Here is a 21,522-nt window from a genome sequence, read left to right on the forward strand (position 1 = left end):
TCCAAACTGTACAATTTGTATATCTTTCTGCCCCATTTGTTATATTTCATTGCAAATCTGCATGAGAGCTATCAGTAATAACCATACCACTGATTAAACATATATTCTCTTGAATCGGCCAAAGAAATCATTTTTAACTTTGCCTCAGAAAAGTTCTTAGGACAAGGGCAGAAGGCAGCCAGATTCTTTGACAAAATACCATATAAATGGCGTCTACCCCAATTATTAATATTGTTCCCCTCTGAAACCTCTTCAGGACTTACACCATCAGAATTACTCTCAGCCTTGCTACCTTCCAGACTCCTCTTGGAACATTTGCCTAAGCTTTACTTACAACGTTAAACCACTTCTTAAGTCAAGTCCACACTTCCAAAATCTTCCCCAGGAAATAACATGGTCAGTTGTTTTCACAGCGACAGCTCACTCTTCTGGTGCCAGTTTCTGTCTTAGTTCCTTTTCTGTTGCTGTAATAAAGCACCATGACCAAGACAATTTACAGAAAGGTTTTTTTTTTGTCCGTATAATTCCACAAGTAGAGTCCCTAATGGCGTGGGAGGCATGACAATATGGCCTTAATAGGAAACTTAGAGAGTACACGTTCAAATAAAAAACAGAACCAGAGAGTGTAAACTGAAAGTGGGTGAGGCTGTAAACTCTCAAAGCCCCCCCCCCATGTATGTTTTCCAGCAAGGCTCTACCCCCTAGACATTCCACATCCTCCCCAAACAGCACCACCAACTAGGGACCAAGTGGTCAGATATGTGAGCCTGGAGAGGGGGTGGGGCAAATTTCTTACTCAGGTTACCGTGATAAATATAGCTGAGTCATATGGTGGTTCTAATTTTAATTTTTTAAATAACCTCTATACTGATTTCCATAATGGTTGTACTAGTTTGCACTCCCACTAGCGATGAATAAGGTTTCCTCTTTTCTCACATTCTCATCAGCATTTGTTGTCTCCCCTCCCTCCCCCCTCCCTCCCTCCCCCTCCCCTTCCTCCCTCCCCCCCTCCCCCTTCCTCCCTCCCTCCCTCCCCCTCCCCTCCCTTCCTTCTCCCTCCCTCCCCTCCCTCTCTCCCTTCCCCCCTTCCCCCTCCCCTCTCCCCCTCCCCCCCCTCCCTCCTTTTCTCCCTCCTTCCTTCCCTTCCTCCCTTCTTGGGTTTTTGAGACAGGTTTTCTCTGCATAGACCTAGCTCTGAAGACCAGGCTAACATCAAACTCACAGAGGTCTACTTGCCTCTGCCTTCCTAGTGCTGGGATTAAAGGTGTTCGCCACTACCGCCCAGCAACCCTAGATTTGACGCTTTTAAAATTATCTTATCCCATTGAATTTTATTTTGTTGGGTGATAGATCTTTTTGTATTCTCATGAATGTTCGTAGCATTTGTCTGCAGATGTAGTTAAAGTACTTGTAAATAGTTCAATACCTTCAGGTTTTGCTCTGTTAAATAAGGAAAGGTGCAAAGTTACACAGAGAAACCCTGTCTCGAAAAACAAACAAACAAAAAATTGCTACGGTTCTGAATCTGCTGTTTTCCCCCTCCCTTAAGCTGTTTCTTCTCCTCATGGTTCCCTGTCCAGTTTTCTCACTACAAACACATACAAGTACACACACACACACATTTAACTTTATTTTCTGCTCTTCTTTGAGAGAAAATGTGATATATGTCTTTCTGAGTCTCATTTTGTGTAGCATTAATTTGTTCCAGTTGTATCCATTTTTGGCTAAAGGTGATTTTAATTCACTGCTGGGCTGAAAATCAGGTTTAAATGTACTAGAACTGCAAGTTTAATTAGAATAGGAAAATGACTTCTAAAGTTTGTTTTTCTTTCTTTATTTCTTGTCTATCTTTCTCCATCTGCTCCTTTCTTTGATTTTGAGAGAAACTGCTAAATACATGTAAATAGTTTGAAACTCTGGTGCTGACTGGTTTTTGTAATACCTGCCCTTTGAGATATTGTAGAAAACATTGAAGGACTTAGAGGAGGACATTAGGAACCAATTACATTGACTGGTATTTGAACACATTTCCCTTCAGGCCTTTTCTTTTTTTCTGTGTGTCTTCTAATACTTCAACCATGCATATTACCATCTCTCATTGTATTCACATTACTACTTCTGGAGAGTCTCCTGAGGATGTGACTTGGATTCCTACTTTTTTTACTTAATGCATAATCATTTTTGTTTGTTTGTTTTTTGTTTTTTGAGACAAGGTTTCTCTGTAGCTTTGGTGCCTGTCCTGGATCTCGCTCTGTAGACCAGACTGGCCTCGAACTCACAGGTCCGCCTGGCTCTGCCTCCCGAGTGCTGGGATTAAAGGTGTGCACCACTACCGCCCCGCCATAATCATTTTAAAAAAGTCTCTAAATTAAGCTAGTTGTATACTTAGAATGCAGGTGGATCTGGGTAAATTCAAGTCTATCCTATTCTACATAGCAAGTTCCAGACCAGCTGTGGCTACATAGTGAGACCTTGTCAAGTCCTTAATTAAATTTTTCAAAAAGTGTTAAATGGCAGTGTAACAATCCATCATGTGGATTGCTAAAATAGAACTACTCTAATACTATAAATAGGTCATTTCTAGTTATAATTACATAAATAATAAGTTAACTGTTAAAGTTTATTAAGGTAATATCACAATATTACCCTTTGTTTTTTTCACTTCATAGATTTCTTTTTCTAGATCTTGAAGTTTATAGAATACACTGAACACAAAATACATTTTCTGTACAGTTCTGTGTTTTAATAATGATTATACCACTGTAAACACACCAATCATGATGGTTATGTGCAAGATGACTTTATTCTACTTTTTAATCTGCATGTTTTTATTTACACTAATTAGAAACTCAAGTAAAATGGTGACTAGAAATAGGATGGAGGTATTTGATTTGTACTGGCCTTGATCACATAATATAATGTTAGAGGTGAATTTTCTATGGTTGTTTGTCTTCTGTCAAGTTGAGGAAGTTCTTGTCTGGGAAATTTTAAATATAGATGAATTACTGAAAGATTTTTTAAAAATACTTACACATTTTAATTTTTGTAGTCTTTTTCCGCTGTTCTTAAAATTCCATTATTTTGGTTAGCATGCCTTTTCTATAAAAGTATGCAACATCTCTTATGCAGTGAACTGTTTTGAGTACTTTAATAAGTAATATGCTTTCCACAGCAATCTTATGACTGTTAACAGTCTCCCAGTGGGCTTATCTTTGGTTTGTCCTTGTCCTTTGAACTTCTTGAAAGTTTATCAGATACGGGAAGGGGTTTTTTTGGCCATTAATTCTTCAAATAAGGTTCTTGTTGCCTTTTCTTTCCTGCTTCCTTCTTAATTTCCTTTAAAATATATATTTCCCACTTGATTGTGTCCAATTAGGATTAGTTTTTTTTGTTTTTTGTTTTATTTTTGTTTTTGTTTTTTCATTCTCATTCTTTTTTGCATTCTTCCCTCTTAGTTTCATGAGACCTGTCTTCTGAGTTCATAGATTGTTCTGGTTAAGTCTGTTATTGAGTGTCTTGAAGTTTTCAATTCAGATTTTTTTTTTCTCTTTTAAAGCTCCAAGGTTCTTTTTGGTGTATGTTCTAGTTTACTTTTTCTGTTGCTTTGAAATACTCTGGCCAAGAGCAGCTTGCTGGGGAAAGTGTTTTCCATTCAGTCATTGAGGGAAGGCAAGGATGGAACTTAAGCCCAGACCACAACATGGCTGCTTACGGCTGCTTATGGCTTGTTTAGCTGTCTTCCACATGAAACACAGGACCAACTTCCCTAGGGTGGTACCTCTCACAGTGGCCTATGTCCTCCGCCCATCAATTAGAAATCAAGAAAATGCTCCATAGATATGCCTGTAGGCCAATCTGATGGAGGTAGTTCTTCTGTTGTAATTCCCCATTCCTGGGTAATCTAGGTTTCAGTCAGTTAGCAGCTGAAGCTAACTATGATGGTGTTTTATAATTTTTATTTGAGATAAGACTTTGAGAAGCAGTATAGGCTGGCCTTGAACTCTCCCTTTTCTCGATGTTTTGGGATTGTAAGTGTGTCATGTCACTAGGATTAGTTTTCATTCTTTTTAATAGTACTTTTTATCACTTCCCCGATACTATCATTTGGTACATTCCTTGTCTTCCTAATTTCATTTGTTTGCCTATAGGTATATTCTGTTGTAGTGCATCAATCACCAAGATAGTGCCTTTAAAACTCTTCATTAGGTAGTTTGTAAATTCCTGTTTCTTCAGTCTCTCCCTCTCTCCTTGATTCATTGATTTTCCCCCCCTTTCTTTCTTGGGCCATACTTCCCAGGTTTTTTTTATCTTTTTTTGTCCTTCTGTCAGTTGAACATTTGAGAAAGCAGCTCTTGAGGACTGACTGTGTGGGAAGACCTTAATCAGTCACCTGGCAGTTCTGAGGGCTTGTCGAAACTTTCGAGGTTTATGTCTTTTTTCATGTGCTCAAAGTTGTGTGCACCCTCTGATATGTCTTATGTACTACTGATTCCCATTCTTGTGGCAAGATGCTGAGCTGTTTTCTCAGTAGTCCCCAGGTATATAAGGGTATTAATTAAGTGAGTGTTCTAAGATAGACATGGGAAACTTTTCCAGATGGACAGAATGTTGTTTAAATGTTTTGCTTATCCCTCTCTTTGCAAAAATCAAGCTCTGTTGGATGTGGTGGTGGACATCTTTAATCCCAGCACTTGGTAGGTAGAGGCAGGTGGATCTCTGTGAGTTTGAACCCATTCTGGTCTACAGAGTGGCAACCAGGGGTTACATAATAGCAAGACCTTGGTTTGGAACAATACAAAAACAAAATCAGTACAAGCCCTGAGCTGAGCTCTTTGTTCTGATTATAGCAGGTGTGATGGTGTCTGTCTCCAGTGATGCATGCCCTGGTACTGCAAGAAGCTTCTATGTGTAGACGTAACCAATCGTTTTATTAAAATAAAAAACACAGAGCCAATGTAAAAGAGAAAGCCGAGAGGTCAGAGCTCAGAGATAAAATCTTACCTCCTGCAGTGCTCCTAGCTTCCCGGAGAGAGAGCTACTTCCTGTTTGTCTGTGTTTAAAAAGTCTTTCTGTTCTGCCTTCTCATTGGTTCTAAACCCAACCACATGACTGCCTCATCACTGCCTGTAAGTACCGCCCTCCAGGTCTTAAAGGCGTATGTCTCCAATACTGGCTGTATCCCTGAACACACAGAAATCTACCTAGCTCTTCTAACCACCACGCTCTTGCTATGGCTCTAATAGCTCTGACCCCAGGGCAACTTTATTTATTAACATAAAATTAAAATTACATTTCAGTACAAATAAAATATCACCATATTTCCCCTTTTCTATTTTAATAAAAAGAAAAAAGGCAAAAGGTTATAACTAACAAAAGAAAAACTATATACAAAAGTACAATAACTATATACAATATATACAAGTAACAAATACCTAAACGATGTCTAGTCCATTTGTATTTGACAAATCAGAGAAAATAATTCCCTTATCTATCCTATTTTAGTAAGTCCAAAATGTATCTAACTCACTTTCTATTCTAATTAATCTTCAACTATAACTAACTAATCTTCAACTCCCTCAGAGACCCAAGAAGGAAATACTATTAGCTAACAAAAATAAAAACAGGAAGTGCACGCAAGCAACTTCCAAAAAATTTTGTGAGTTGACAGAAACAGCCAGCTGCCTGGACAGTCACCTGAGGTTTCTCCGCAGTGTTGGGGCATCATCTTCAGCCTATAGGCTTATCGTATCTGACAGACTCATTTGTGAAGTAGGTTGTACACAAGGTCAACAGTTCAACCTCACATTGGGTGAGAGCAGTCCATGTACCAGAAACACCTGAATTCCACTAGTGTCATGTCATGATTCAGGATTTTAAATTCTGAAAATTGTTGACGATTTTTGAATTCAGCTGTCCATTCTTCTCGGCTGTGTATATATGGCTTCATCTCAGCATCCTCTTCTTCTCCACATCCGTCTATTAAATGCCAGTCTACTATTGAGAGGCGTGAGCTTTCAGTTGCTGTTCCATTGCACACCAGAAGCCATCGGCCCACTGCCTGTTCAGCTGTCTTCGAAGAAAAGGACACTGTACCTTTTCCAGATTGTGAAGGCCACTTCAGGGATGGTGCCATATTGTCCTGGCCTCAGAAGATGCCTTCTGATAAAGCCATAACCACACTTGTTTTGGCAGGAATCGGTAGTCCTTTGTTTCGTGTTCTGTCTGTCCATTTTGTCCTGTTGATTTGAGGATACTTTGTTGTCCAGTGGCTAACTTTTGCCACAATGAAAATTAACTCCATATGCAGTTTCTTCAATGCCCATATTTTCTCTGAAGTAGATTGGTACTGCCAGGAGCCGACATGTCTCAAAAAAGAAAAATTTCTAAGTTATTAAAACATTTTAAATGCCATATTCAGTAGATCTCTGAAGGGTTTGAAGATGACCTGTCTAAAATATATCTGCTCAATTTTTAAAACATATCTAATATGACTACAATTTCTATTGTAATGTCTAACTACTAACTTTCATTTCTTTATATCCTAATAGTTGGTAATAATGTAAAGTATTTAAAACTAGTAATTATCTTTTTTTCTTTTCTTTCTTTCTTTTTTTTTTTAAACAAGAACCTTAAATCTAATCTCCTTTGCTTAGCCTTTTTCCTAACCCTTGACAACAACTTGTAACCTACCCCCCTAAATAATGAAAATTATCCCAGACCCAAAACCCGTTAAAAAGAACCAAAAAAACTACCCGCCCCACACCACCTCTTTGGGAATGTGGGCGTCGTATTCTTAAAATTGCTTGCTGCTGGGTATGGGCGAAGTTATCTTTATCCTGAAAGAAAAATTTTAGGTTAATTGTCAAATTCTAGGAAAGGTAACTATATCCTTCATTATTATCCAGTCTGTGTATAATGCCAAAGTTCAGGGTTTATCTCAAGTCCTTATTCAAGTAGTCTTTGAGACTGGATCATCTCAGCTAGTCATCTCAAAATTGCTCTGAACACCTTGTAGTTCAAAGCTGATCTGTAGATGATGTTTGTCAGTTCAGTGATATTATTATTGTCCACGTGGAATTGTTGTTGTTGTGGTGGTGGTGCCCCATCTTCTTCCGGAGACTTCAGTTGATATTAGGCCTGGCCGTGATTTCCTGCAGAAAACTGATAAGAGACTCGAACACAAAGACATATATATGCAGCTAATTGAAGCCTTTTTTCTAGAATTAGTTAGTACTCTATATGACCATTCATATCTTAACAAAGTTTAAAATGTATATGTATATATTAATCTTGTAAATTTTGATATAAAATTTATACTTTGAGAAAAGTTTAAAGAATCAGAATAGAATCAAAGAGTTGAGATTAGTAATAGAATAGTCCCTTAATTAATTTGGCTTTTGTCCTGTCCCATAGCAGAAAATGGCTCTTTCTGGCATGATACAGGGAGTTTGCATTTTTCTTTTAACAACATGCTTGAGTTTAAAGAAGGAGAGAGCCATTCTCCAACTCCAAAGTCAGCTTTAAATTTTAATTGAACTGGGACTATTAGAAGACCAATAGTGTTAAATCTTTAGAGAAAAGCAGAAACAAACATTTAGGAAGACATAAAATTTTTTAGATAATATATAACCAAACACCGTTTCACTCTGTTTCCTGGGATTGATGATTGGTCCCTTTTCTTCAGTTGTCTCATTTGTCTTGTGTTCTTCAGATTCCTTAGCCATCATTCTCCTAAAAGACAAAAACAAAAACCTTTCCCCAAGACTAATTTTGGGGATGTTCCTTTTTGGCAAGTTATTATCTGATTAAATGAAAAGACGTGTTACTGGTACAAGTTAGTTTAAATTGGATGTTCATGCTGGTTGATGAACTATCACCTCCTCTAATTAAGAGGTTTCTCTTGTTCAAATCGAACCTTTATCAATTTTGATGGTACCCACAGCTTATCTTCTCCTGTAGAAACAAAAGCAAAACCTCGTCCCCAACGTAATACATACCCTGGTTTCCATTCTGAGGTCAGCACATCCTTAAAGTATATAGGCTGATTTAATTCTGTAGTTTTTTCTATTATCCAATGTCTCTCTGCAGCTGTTGTTCCTTTCTCATTGGCATTCAGAAAATTCAAAGTTAATAGAGCATTATGCAGTCTATTTCTGGGGGTTTTTGTTACTCCTTTCTGTTTATTTAGCATATCCTTTAGAGTTCTGTTTGATCTTTCTATAACTGCTTGACCTGTAGGATTATGTGGTATACCTGTAATATGCTTTATATTGTAGTAAGCAAAAAACTGTTTCATTTTAACAGAGACATATGATGGAGCATTGTCAGTTTTGATTTGTGCAGGTATACCCATGATGGCCATGACTTCTAGCAAATGAGTGATTACAGAATCAGCTTTTTCAGAACTCAAAGCAGTTGCCCATTGAAATCCTGAATAAGTATCAATGGTGTGGTGTACATATTTCAATTTTCCAAATTCTGCAAAGTGAAACACATCCATCTGCCAGATTTCATTCCTCTGAGTACCCTTTGGGTTACATCCTGCTGGTAATGGCGTTTGATTATAGAAGGAACAAGTAGGACATTTCTTTACTATTTCTTTGGCTTGTTGCCAGGTTATGGAAAAATCCTTTTTTAAACCTTTACTATTGACATGATGTTTTTTATGAAATTCTGAGGCCTCCAGCACATTTCCTATCAATAATTTATCAATCTCATCATTGCCTTGTGCTAGAGGGCCTGGCAGACCAGTATGGATCGGATGTGAGTTATATATAAAGGATGATTCCTTTTCCTGATTGTATCTTGTAATTGAATAAATAGTGAAGTTAATTCTGAAGCATCAGGGATAAATTCTGCAGTCTCAATATGTAATACCACTCTTTCAGCATACTGAGAGTCAGTTACTATGTTGAGAGGTTCTGAAAAATCCATTAATACCAACAGAATAGCATACAATTCTGATTTTTGCACTGAATTATAAGGACTTTGAACCACTTTACTTAAATTTTCTGATTTGTAACCTGCCTTTCCTTGTTTGTTGGCATCTGTATAAAATGTACGAACTCCAGATATGGGTTTTTGCCGCACAATTCGAGGCAAGATCCAATCAGCTCTCTTTATAAAATCAATTCTGTTGCTTTTGGGATATTTGCTGTTAATTTCTCCCAAAAAATTACTGCAAGCTCTTTGCCAAGGTTCACTTTCTGTCCATAATTTTTCAATGTCCTCCTTAGTTAAAGGTACGACAATTTCTGCTGGGTCTATTCCTGCTAATTGACGAAGTCTCAATTTTCCTTTCCAAATCAAGTCAGAGATTTTTTCCCCATAAGTTTTTAATTTTTTATTTGGTTTATTTGGTAAAAATATCCATTCCAATATAATATCTTCCCTCTGCATTAATATTCCAGTAGGGGAATGCCTAGAAGGTAAAATAACCAAAATGCAATCCAGCTTTGGATCAATACGATCCACGTGCCCTTCATGTACTTTCTTTTCTACCAAGGCCAATTCTTTCTCAGCTTCAGGTGATAATTCTCTTGGACTATTTAAGTCCTTGTCACCTTCTAAGGTTTTGAACAAATTAGTCAGTTCATCATTTTTTACCCCAACAATAGTTCATAGATGAGAAATATCTCCAAATAATCTTTGAAAGTCATTAAGAGTCTGTAGTCTATCTCTCCTAATTTGCACCTTTTGGGGTCTAATTTTTTGTAGCTCTATTTTATATCCTAAATAATTAATAGAATCTCCTCTTTGTATTTTTTCAGGAGCAATTTGTAATCCCCAGCAAGGCAAAATTTTCTTTACTTCTTCAAACATTCTTTCTAAAGTATCTGCATTTGAGTCAGCTAGTAAAATATCATCCATATAATGATAAATTATAGATTTAGGAAATTTTTTACGTATCACTTCCAATGGCTGTTGTACAAAATATTGGCACAGAGTTGGGCTATTTAACATTCCCTGTGGGAGGACCCTCCATTGAAATCTTTTAACCGGTTGAGAATTATTATAAGTAGGCACTGTGAAAGCAAATCTTTGTCTTTTTCTTGTAAGGGTATTGAAAAGAAACAGTCTTTTAAATCAATAACTATGAGAGGCCATCCTTTTGGTAACAGAGTAGGCAAAGGAATTCCAGATTGTAGAGAGCCCATTGGCTGAATTACTTTGTTAATGCTCTAAGGTCTGTTACCATTCTCCATTTACCAGATTTCTTTTTAATAACAAATACAGGAGAATTCCAAGGGCTGATTGACTGTTCAATATGCTGAGCATTTAACTGTTCTTCTACCAGCTCTTCTAAAGCCTGGAGTTTCTCTGTTGTTAAAGGCCATTGCTGAACCCATACAGGCTTGTCTGTTAACCATTTTAAAGGTAGAGCTGTTGGTATTTTTGGAAGATTATCAGTTGTTGTGCCCTGTTCCTGTATAATATGGATGGCTGGTGACCACTCAAAATAATGCCTTCTAATATTTCTCTCAGAAACATGTGCTAGTTTATGATTTGTTTCTGAGATTGGAGGGATTTTAATCTGAGTATTCCATTGTTGCAACAAGTCTCGACCCCACAGGTTCATAGCTATGTTAGCCACATATGGTTTTAATTTTCCTCTCTGTCCTTCTGGACCTATACATTCCAGCCATCTTGCACTCTGTTTTACCTGAGATAATGTCCCAATTCCTAACAGTTGAACGTTTACCTCCTGAAGAGCCCAAGCTGGATGCCAAAATTCTGGTGCAATTATGGTAATGTCCGCACCTGTGTCTACCAGACCAGACAACAAAACACCATTTATTTTTATCGTTAATTTTGGTCTTTGTTCATTAATAGAAGTTTGCCAAAAAATTTTCTTTATGTTTTCTCCTGAATTTTCTATTCTCTCTGTTTCATCATCCTGACCAGCATGATTTATTCCAATAGTCATTTGATTATTTAATCGCTCAGAGCAGGGATTTCCTCTACAGCTGCAGGAAAGGTTTGAACTGGTTTTGCTATGGGGGCCTGCATGAGGCCCCTCCGGGAGTTTCCCGAAAACTGAGGCAAAGGATTACCCTGTCTGTCCTTTGTTGATCTACATTCGTTGGTCCAGTGTTTTCCCTTACCACACCTTCTGCATACTCCAGAAGGAAGGGGCATTCTGTTGCCATTGTTCCTTGAAGAAACATTGCTTCTAGGAATGACCTGTTTACAGTCCCTTTTAAAATGTCCTTGCTTTCCACACCCAAAACATCTAACACTCCTCAAACCTTTTGAAATTACTTCTCCTACCCACGTATCATCATGCTCATCAACCTCAACATTAATTGTTTCTCTAATCCAATCTTCCAAAGGTGCAGATCTTGCCTTTAACGGCCTGATTATTCTTTTACATGCTGCATTCGCATTCTCAAATGCCAAAGCTTCAATTATTGCCTTACTAGTTTCTGATCCTGAGACCATTCTGTTTACTGCTGAAGCCAGTCTTTCTAAAAAATCTGTGAAAGATTCTTTTGGGCCTTGCATAACCTTTGTGAATGACTCAGGTTTTTTTCCTGGTTCCTCAACTCTGTCCCATGCATTCAAGGCTGCCATTCGACATAAAATTAGGGTTTGAACATCATATAAACATTGTGTTTGTATTGAAGCATATTGGCCTTCTCCAATAAGCTGATCCTGACAAACTTGTATTCCTTTATCCCTCCATTGTTTTTCTACGTTTCTAGCTTCGTCCTTAAACCACGTTAGAAACTGAAGTCTCTGGCTGGGTTCCAGAACAGCTTGTGCAAGGTCCCGCCAGTCCTGTGGTATAATCCTATTATATGTTGACCAAGAGTTTAACATTTGCTTTACATATGGGGAATGCATGCCATAAGATAGTATTGCCTCCTTAAACCTTTTAAAATCCATCAGTTCAATTGGAGCCCAAGTATTTTGTGTAGCCATTTGATCAGGCATCTGCTGTACGGTTACAGGATAAATTAAGGGTGACTGTGTGAAAACAGGCTTTCTTTCTGTAACCTTATGATCCAAACTTGAACCAACTTCACTGTTAAAATTAACAGGTTTTTCTAAAGCTGTTATCCTGGCACTTAAATCGACTATCTTTTTAAATAGTAAAATGAGAATAAGCATGGTGATAAACTGCATAATTCGATCAACATTAATCTTCTCATATAGTTGTTCCATTGTCAGACTGCCTAAAATTTCAAAAACCCAATTTTCTTCCAATGTACACAGAAAACCCATTTTTTTTTAATGTGGAAAAAATTTGTCGTTTAAATAGTTTCCTTTATGACTTACCAAATCTGCGTAGAACAGTAGAAATCCGAGCGAATTTCAAAACAGCCACCTAGTGTCCTAGGTGTGAATCCAGAGAGAGAGAGAGAGAGAGAGAGAGAGAGAGAGAGAGAGAGAGAGAGAAACAGAGACAGAGAGAAAGCAAGAGAGAAAGCGAAAGCGAAAGTGAAAGCGAAGGGGTAGCCGGCTAAAGCTTAAAGCCAGCCACTTGTTCCCTCTTGAGCCGAGTCAAGGCTTGGCTTTACAGGCAGGGGCCCTGTTTAGCAGGCAGGCCTGAGCTGTTTGTAGCACTGGCCTTAAGCAAGCAGCTCACAGTCCGGCCTGAGCCCAAGCAGACCTGGGCCGGGGCTAGGGAGCCGGCTGCTCCGGCTAGGGAGCCGGCCCCAAGCAGTTTTTAATGGATTCTTGTCACGTTGGGCGCCAGATGTAGATGTAACCAATCGTTTTATTAAAATAAAAAACACAGAGCCAATGTAAAAGAGAAAGCCGAGAGGTCAGAGCTCAGAGATAAAATCTTACCTCCTGCAGTGCTCCTAGCTTCCCGGAGAGAGAGCTACTTCCTGTTTGTCTGTGTTTAAAAAGTCTTTCTGTTCTGCCTTCTCATTGGTTCTAAACCCAACCACATGACTGCCTCATCACTGCCTGTAAGTACCGCCCTCCAGGTCTTAAAGGCGTATGTCTCCAATACTGGCTGTATCCCTGAACACACAGAAATCTACCTAGCTCTTCTAACCACCACGCTCTTGCTATGGCTCTAATAGCTCTGACCCCAGGGCAACTTTATTTATTAACATAAAATTAAAATTACATTTCAGTACAAATAAAATATCACCATATCTATGTGTTTTTTCTATGTGGGGTCCAGGCACCACAGAATGCCAGTTCTTTCAGGCAGGTATCTCCATGGGAGAAGGCTAGGTTTGTGTTGCTCCTCTTTCCTCTGAAAGGAGATGCTGTCTTGTGGGCTTTCCCCCAGTGACACTCTTCTGTGCTGACTTGAAGGGATGCTGGAAGTGGCATTTCTTTTCAGCTTGCCTGGGGAACTATAAGCTTTGAGCTAGTTTCTAATTAGGGCTTTTCTCATTCTAGCTCTTCTTGCTAGTATTTCAAAATTGCCATCGTCTGGTGTTCTGTAGGTCAGGTAGGCTCAGTTTTTAATCCCCTTTTATAGGAATTTGTGTCCTGTGGTCTTCTGCATCAGTATTTTAGTTTCCAGAGTTTTGCTTCACTGTCTGCTGCTGATCATATGTTTCCTTTGTCTTTGTGGTTTATAAGGCGTTTAGTTGTCTGCTAGTAACGTTATAGTAGCAAAGTGTAAGTGGCCTGTCGAATGCTTTTCCTTGATGGTGTTGCCTGTGCACTTTTAAAATTATGAAAAGTAACCTGTGACTTTATGTACAGCCTTTTTACATTCATTGAGTAAATTTTGAAAGCCAACAAGTTGGCCTGTGAGTATTGTAAGATTCAACAGAGGGCTTTAAATTTCAGTCCTGATTTCTGACTGAATGGTTATGGCCATAGAACCTGAGCTCACACCTTCCCAAAAGGAAAAAATTAAAAAATTGTGGTACTATGTATGATTAAAAGTCATAGATTATTTAATTTGTTTGCTTTCCATAGCTTATATATAATTCCATGTTTACTAGGGAAAATGATATATAATATCTCCATGAAAACACAAAATATTTAGGTGTAATTATAGTAATAGCTGGTTTTATTTTTTAATTTTATTTATTGTTATTGTGTGTTTATGGTGTGTGTATGTGAGTGTACACTTTGCATGGTACTCTGTGGAGGTCAGAGGATAACTTAATTGTTTTTCTTTATGTGGATTCTGGGGATCAAATTCAGGTCCTCAGGTTTGGTGGAAAGCTGTGTAACTTGCTGAGCTATATCACCGGCCTTTTTAAACTTTTCCCTTGTGGTGATAGATTTGAAACAGGGTTTCATGTAGCTAGCTCAGGCATGGATGACCTTGAACTTCTAAGCCTCCTGATGGAATGGCAGACCTGTTGGGTAGTGCCTGTGTTAGGAGGTGCTTTGATATGATAGGCTGGTGCTTTACTGTCTGAGCACAGCCCCAAGAGGTATGTTTTGTTTGGGTTTTTTTTTTTTTTTTTTTTTTTTTTTTTTTTTTTTTTTTTTTTAGATTACAGTTTATTGAGAGGTGTGTATGTGTTGGTGCACTGGCTTGCACAGCCTGCTGGTGGAGGTGAGAGAACAACTTTTGGGAGCAGATTTTCTTCTTCTACTATGTGGGTCTCAGATAGGAAATTCAGGTCATCAAGCCTATTGTCAGCCCTTTACCTGCTGAGGCATCTCTCCGGCCCCAGGGATGCCCTTCAAAGTGTTATGCAGCATATGACAAGAACCTGACATTATCCCTGCTTAACTCTTCTGCCCCCAAAGACAAAGCAAAACTTGAGTACCTACTTTTAGGAGGTACTCTCTTGCTATTTAAAATCTGAGACTGGTTATAGTTATTAGCAGAAACACAGAACTCTAGAAACCTGATTATTGCTGTTCTGATTGTTAAAAAAGTTTTGACAGTTTATTTTGTGTACAAGTGTTTTTCCTGCATGTGTACACATGCTCTACAGCACAATCTACATGGAAGTCTTGTTCCAGATGGTTGTGAGCCATTGTGTGGGTGCTGAGAACCCAACCCAGGTCCTCTCTCTGCAAGAGCTCCTAGTGCTCTTAAACACTGAGCCATCTCTCCAGCTGCCCTGCCTTCTTTTTGAGAGACTGCCTCAAAATCTGATGAAGGAAATAATAGCTGAGCATTTATTTTTAGAGACAAATTTGGTCTCTAACTTAAAATAGGAGAGTGTTGTAGTCTTGTTTTTCAATTTCTGGCTACAGCTCTGTCGTCTGCCAACTCTGCTAATAAAATAATTTCTGATCTACTTTAAAAATTTTCATTTAGAACTGTAAATAGATTAGTAAACAAGGGATTTTCAGGCAGGAGGCCCTTTGTTCACCAAATTAAATAAATGTCTTAATTTTTATGAATTACCATGAACCCTTGTCTCAAAGTGTTTTGATAATTTTAGTACTTTAAAACTTGATAATATTAATACTTCAAAATGTCTTATACTTGGAAGAAAGTGACATTTATAGTAGAAGAATCCAGATTTTAAAACATGCTGCCATTCAACCTAGATTTCTCTTATTACTCCTCCCCAAGTTGAAAACTGTTAGTATTATAAGAACATGGCTTCTCAACTCTATTTTAATAAAAGTCCTTATCTTGTGAAGATGGAATAGTCAAACAACACTGTAACCAGAGTTCTGAAATTTGATTTTCTAATTTGCTTGTTATTTATCTAAGAACAAATCACTTGTTTCTTGAATCTCAAGATAATTGTGATTTTGTGGTTGTGGATGGTCTCTAAGAGCAAGAAATACTGTGTTTAGTTAATTGTTTAGTTGACTCAAATTTCTACCACTAATGTATTTTAAATTTATAGCATAGTATTAGTTATTAATATATGAGAAAATGTAATTGGTGAGCTTGGGATCCTATCCTGTAAAGAAAAGTAAGTGCATTGAAAGTGTGGAAACTAAACCTGTCCTCAACTACCTGTCTTGTTGCTAGGCTGGGCCTTCATCCATTTTGTTCATGTTGTTTTTGCTGTCTGAGTTATTTCTTCTTTTGATTTGTCAAATCGTCGGTCTTTCTAAGAGTCTCACATTAGATTTTATATTCTTTGGGCATCTTTTCCTGTTGTCCAGAAACAGTCGTTTGACTATTGAGAGGAGACATACTTGTCAGGTTCAGACAGGATTGTATACCTGAGTCACTTCTACCAAATAATCTGCTTAGCAGAGACTATGCTCATTCACTTTCAAATTTTGAGTGACAAGATAATATCAGTGCACTAACAGGTACACTTAAACTTGTTGAAAGGATGACTGATAATAACTTTTAAATTTAGGTATTTTATTGTCTGATCTTCATTTGTATTAGTGTAGTACACTTCTATACTTGAAGCCCATTTTTTTTGCGCGTGTATGTGTGTGCGCTGTGTGTATGAGTGTTTGAATATGTGTGAAAAGTTTAAATAGAACTTAAGGTCATACGCTAATTACCTTAAATTGATCAATGCTTTCACATAGCAGAAGAATGGAAGGCACTGAAGAGAGGAGTGGTAGTCTCAGCTGTATATTCCAGAACTGGATAAAGAATGAAGGTGATGAATGAGTCTGATAGGAAAGTGGAGAGGTTGAGAAACTGAAGCTTTTCTTAATTGAGGAACCAACTGTTGATAACAGACAGTTGTCTGGAGAGATGTGTGTAATCAAGATTGGAAAGTAGAAGGTGTCTTCAGGAAAGGGCCAGGATTTTAAGAGGCAAATGTAGTAGAAGGATGCAGAGAAAATGGTAGGAGTTGTGATTCTGGGGGAATGATGTTTAGGTACAGGCTTGAGAGGTTGGACTACTTGAGAAGACACTTGTTTATGAAGCTCAGAAACTGAGACAGTAGTAGGTGGTAGGTAACCTGCCTTCCTTTATTCCAATATGATGTAAAAGCTCTGTGAACGTGATAGCAATAAACAAATAAACAAAAACTTGTAAGTCTGAGGGACTTATAATAGAAAGGTGTATGAATTTGAGAAACAATAAAAAGAACTTTAAAGAAAAGAGAACTTAGAAGGCTGAAGATGATTCATAGAACCTAGAGTTTGATTTCCCAGTACCAGGGAAGTTTAAAAGTATATGGTCAGATTTCACTTCAGATGTGCTGTTTTAAACATGGATCCTACAGACATTGTCATTTAGAAGTAGGATATTGTTTGTTCATTGTGGAAGGTAAGATACTGCAGGGAAGAATAGCCATTTATGTTACTATGTGAGAACCTCCAAATCTCTTGAAGGCTATGGTTTAATTTCATTGTAAGAGTAAAACCTTATATGAACATTTAGGGTATTCGAATTCTTTAAAAGTTTTGGCTGTGATTGATAAAAATACACATATATGTTACTGAAATGTTTATAGGATAACATTCTTTCTCCATTTGGCATTTTCTGATTTTTTTTATTAAAAAATTTTTAATTATGATTTTAAAAATACACTTTTTAGTTATTAAGGTGTTGTGGTTTTTTTTTTTTTTTTAAAGCAACAAAGCTAGTAGAGTATTTGACATTGTATTAAGAAACAAATGACACTGGGTGGTGGTGGTGCATGCCTTTAATCCCAGCACTTGGGAGGCAAAGACAGGTAGATCTCTGAGTTCGAACCCAGCCAGGGCTACACAGAGAAACCCTATCTCAAAAAACCAAAATCAAACCAAACCAAACCACAACAACAAAAACAAAAACAAACAAACAAACAAAAACGGAAAAAAAGAAAGATGACTCGGTAAGGGCTGGAGAAATGGCTCAGTGGTTAGGAACACTTGTTTCTCTTGCAGAGGACCTGGATTCCCCATGCTCAGCACCCACATGGTGGCTCATAGTCATTTATAATTCCGGTTCCAGAGGTTACAGACAGTTGTGAGCCACGTTGTAGGTCCTGGGAACTGAACCATGGTGTTCTGCAAAAGCCGTCAGGTGCTCTTAACTGCTGAGCCATCTCTCCAGCCTCACATAAATTTTCTTGATTTGCTATGCAGTGATACTTCATCAAGCATGAGTTTTTGGGCGCCAGTTGCATTTTGATCTATTAATTTTACAGGTCCCTCTCTTTGCTTCCCATCACCAGGGCACCATCATTAACTGTACATAATTTTGACAATGAACAAAGAAAATTGCTTTAGCATACTTTCCTGCTTTGTATTTATCTCTGGATTTAGTTGTGTCGTGTTCATCATCGGTATCTCTCATAAAATGATAGTAGCCCACGCCGTATTTGTACCATCACTGTTGTCATCATCACCAAATACGAAATCTAAGATTAGCAGCTCTGTGCTTCAGACTGACTTTAGAAATACCTTCCTGTTTTTTCAGGGCTTATTATTTCTACCACACTTTTCAAACACAGTTTAGTGAGTCTACTATCAGAGTAAACGGCTTTTTTCCTTTTAAGTATGTTACCACATAACTTGCTTCTATAGTATAATCCGAAGTTTTTCCAGTTCTGACATTTGTCCTTATGATACAGTCTTGGATACTCACTAAATTTGGCAGCATTCTTTTGCATGTAATGTTCTCTTCAAATCACAGTTTTAAAAACTTGGACAGATTCCCCAAAGTACAGTGCCTTCCTGTGTGCTCTGACGTGTTAGTCACCTGCCACTCTTTGATGAGTAACCCTTTTCATCTGTGAGATTCCTTTTGGACACTTGCTTTCGTTTTCTTTTCAGCTGTTGGAGAAGCCATACTAGAACTTTAAAAACAATAGCTAAGGGGCTATATTTACTTTTCTTATGAGGATTAATTGACAGAAAAGCAAAAAAGCAAGACTTGAACCCTTCCATACCTCAGCTGCCAGTGCAGCTCAAATGGGTTGCCGACTTACAGAGTGCAGCTGATGCTTGAGGCGTGACCAAGGTGTGGAGGTACCTTAATAATCAAATGTAAGCACTCACCTGCCTTTTGAATAACATTAAACACCTATCGGTTGTAATGGTAGGCTAAAATATTATTGATAATTGCTGCATTTTACTTACCAAGCCACCAAGAGCACATATAATGTCTGATGGTGTGAATTGAATTGTGCTTGGAATGTGACACTAAAAAGATGAGCACCACCTTCAAACTGAAAGCCATGTATACATACAAATAGTGAGACTATAACGTTTATTTTGCATGACACTATAATGGTATTTAATCTACAAAGTTTGTGGTTGAGAACCACTCAATTGAATTATTAAAAATTATCAAAATCTCATAATGTTTTAAGTAAGGTTATGATTTTGTGTTGGGTCCCATTCATAGTTATCTTGCCCATTGTGGGGCTGTGGTTGTGACTGTGCCTGGGGCTGGGACACCCACGTCAAAGGCTTGAATGAAGGTAATATCTAATTTCTTTGATTCAAAAATTAAAATACTATTATTAAGAATTTGGCTTTGCAAATATATAGCCAAGTTCATATCTGCTTTGTTACTTAGAATTATGTGACCTTAACAAGTTACTAAGCATATTTATACCTCAGTTTCTTTGTTGACAGTACATTTTTGCATTCTCTGAAATATTAGGAATCTAGTAGATATTATATACTAAATATATATTTGACAGCTTTTCTTTTTTTTTGGTTTTTCGAGACAGGGTTTCTCTATGTAGCTTTGTGCCTTTCCTGGAACTCACTTGGTAGCCCAGGCTGGCCTCGAACTCACAGAGATCCGCCTGGCTCTCCCTCCCGAGTGCTGGGATTAAAGGCGTGCGCCACCACCGCCCAGCCTATTTAACAGCTTTTATGTGTTGTTACTGTTTTGTACAATTTGTAGATGTATGTGTTTACAGAAGGAGCAGAAATAGCTGTTCCCTAAGAGCATGCTTATGCTTAGCAGGTGGATGGACAAATGAGATTTTTTTTTTAATGTATCATATGTAATAAGTGGAATGAAAAAAAAAAAAGCTTTGCAAGGTGTGATGGGCAAGGTCTGTTCTAGATGAGGAAGTCCTAGGAAGGCCTCCCTGGTAGATGAAACTAAAGAATTTCAAAAGTAGACTATTTAGAGACTACTTGAAAACAGGAACAAACATTTATGACTAGAGCAAAAGATGAGAGGTTGAGGTGTCGGAGAAATACTACAGAGCCTTAAAGGTCATTGAGGAATTTTAACCTTTACACTGAAACGATGGGGATCTTTGTGGGAGTGGCAATAATGTATTTACCTTCTAAAAGGTAAAGCTGCTCTAAGGGGAATAAGCATGGTAGGACATTTCAGAGGCTGTTGATGAGAAGTGATTAGAGCCTGTGTATATTTTATAGGAACTTTTTGTTTAATATTTATTCAGTATTTCCTGCCATGGTTGTAATACTATTTGTTGGACATAATTTCATCTTTATTTTTTAATAATTCAGAATGTTGTACAGATTAAGTTTCAAGTGTAGAACATATTTAAAATTTAATACAAACTTACTTCCTGTCACTCAAATATTTTTTTCTTGATCTGGTAGTGGTGACAAATACCTCAATTTATTTAACAAGCAAGGGATAGACTTATAATGGAAACATTAATTCTACGTTATAAATGTGTATATGGGTTTGTCTTTTTAAAACTGTTAAAATTGTTATAAAGTTGTGATACTGATAATAAGCCACAGTTATTACGGGAAAATTATGGTAATGCTTTCTTGGGTATGCAGAAAAAAACCCTATGATTTAGCAAAGGGAAACTATTTGTAATTGATTTTTTGCAATTAATTAACCAAGTAACTTTTAAATAGAATTATGCATGAGTTACTATTACCAACACAACTTATGTTGCCTACTTTACATTTTCCAGGAACATCACTTACAGCGAGCTATTTCAGCACAGCAAGTATTTAGAGAAAAAAAAGAGAGCATGGTCATTCCAGTTCCCGAGGCAGAGAGCAACGTCAACTATTACAATCGCTTGTACAAAGGGGAATTTAAACAGCCCAAACAGTTCATTCACATTCAGCGTAAGTTTGCTAATTGATTGTTTTCTGTTTGTAATTTTAAGTTTGCTAATTGATTGTTTTCTGTTTGTAATTTTCAGTTATCAGTCACTGAAAATCTTTTATATTGTCTGAGATTTTAAGCTTTCAATTCATATACTCTGATTAATAGAATGTTAAACATTAGAGATTTAAATCTGTTTATATTTTCATTTGAGCTTGAAGATCACTTTGAGTTTTAATAATATTTGGACCCTGTAATGTTTATATAGTGTAAGATTTTATAGAACACAGTTTATTATACAGCTAAAAAGATGGTGGGCTACAATACTCAATAAGGTTTATTTTTAAAAGGCAAGTGTCTATAATGCTCACTATTAGGGCTGTATCTTTAGAAAATTCAAAATAACATCTTTCATTTAAGTTTTTTTTTTTTTTTTTTTGGTTTGGTTTTTTGAGACAGGGTGTCTCTGTATAGTTTTGGTGCTTGTCCTGGTTCTCTCACTCTGTAGACCAGGCTGGCCTCGAACTCACAGAGATCCGCCTGGCTCTGCCTCCTGAGTGCTGGGATTAAAGGTATATGCCATTGCCACCCAGCTTCATTTAAGTTTTATAAACTCTAATTCTAATTTTTTACTACTCTTGTTTTCCTCCCACTGTTAGTATATAAATGGTCATCATCTTGGACCTTAATATTATTTTTGATGA

At 37.4% G+C, this 21,522-nt stretch overlaps 1 protein-coding gene across 2 annotated transcripts in view; it reads left to right on the forward strand.

Annotated features, from left to right (window-relative positions):
* The window catches only part of Epc2 (enhancer of polycomb homolog 2), a 120,414-nt gene that overhangs the window by 22,160 nt on the left and 76,732 nt on the right, over window positions 1-21,522 (forward strand). For both annotated transcript variants that reach the window (XM_028879447.2, XM_028879522.2), the window contains exon 2: window positions 20,679-20,838. In XM_028879447.2, coding sequence (XP_028735280.1) covers window positions 20,679-20,838 — 160 coding nt within the window. The remainder of the gene's footprint in view (window positions 1-20,678; window positions 20,839-21,522) is intronic.

This window comes from Peromyscus leucopus, chromosome 4, assembly GCF_004664715.2.
Source record: "Peromyscus leucopus breed LL Stock chromosome 4, UCI_PerLeu_2.1, whole genome shotgun sequence".
In the NCBI taxonomy this organism is placed as follows: domain Eukaryota; kingdom Metazoa; phylum Chordata; class Mammalia; order Rodentia; family Cricetidae; genus Peromyscus; species Peromyscus leucopus.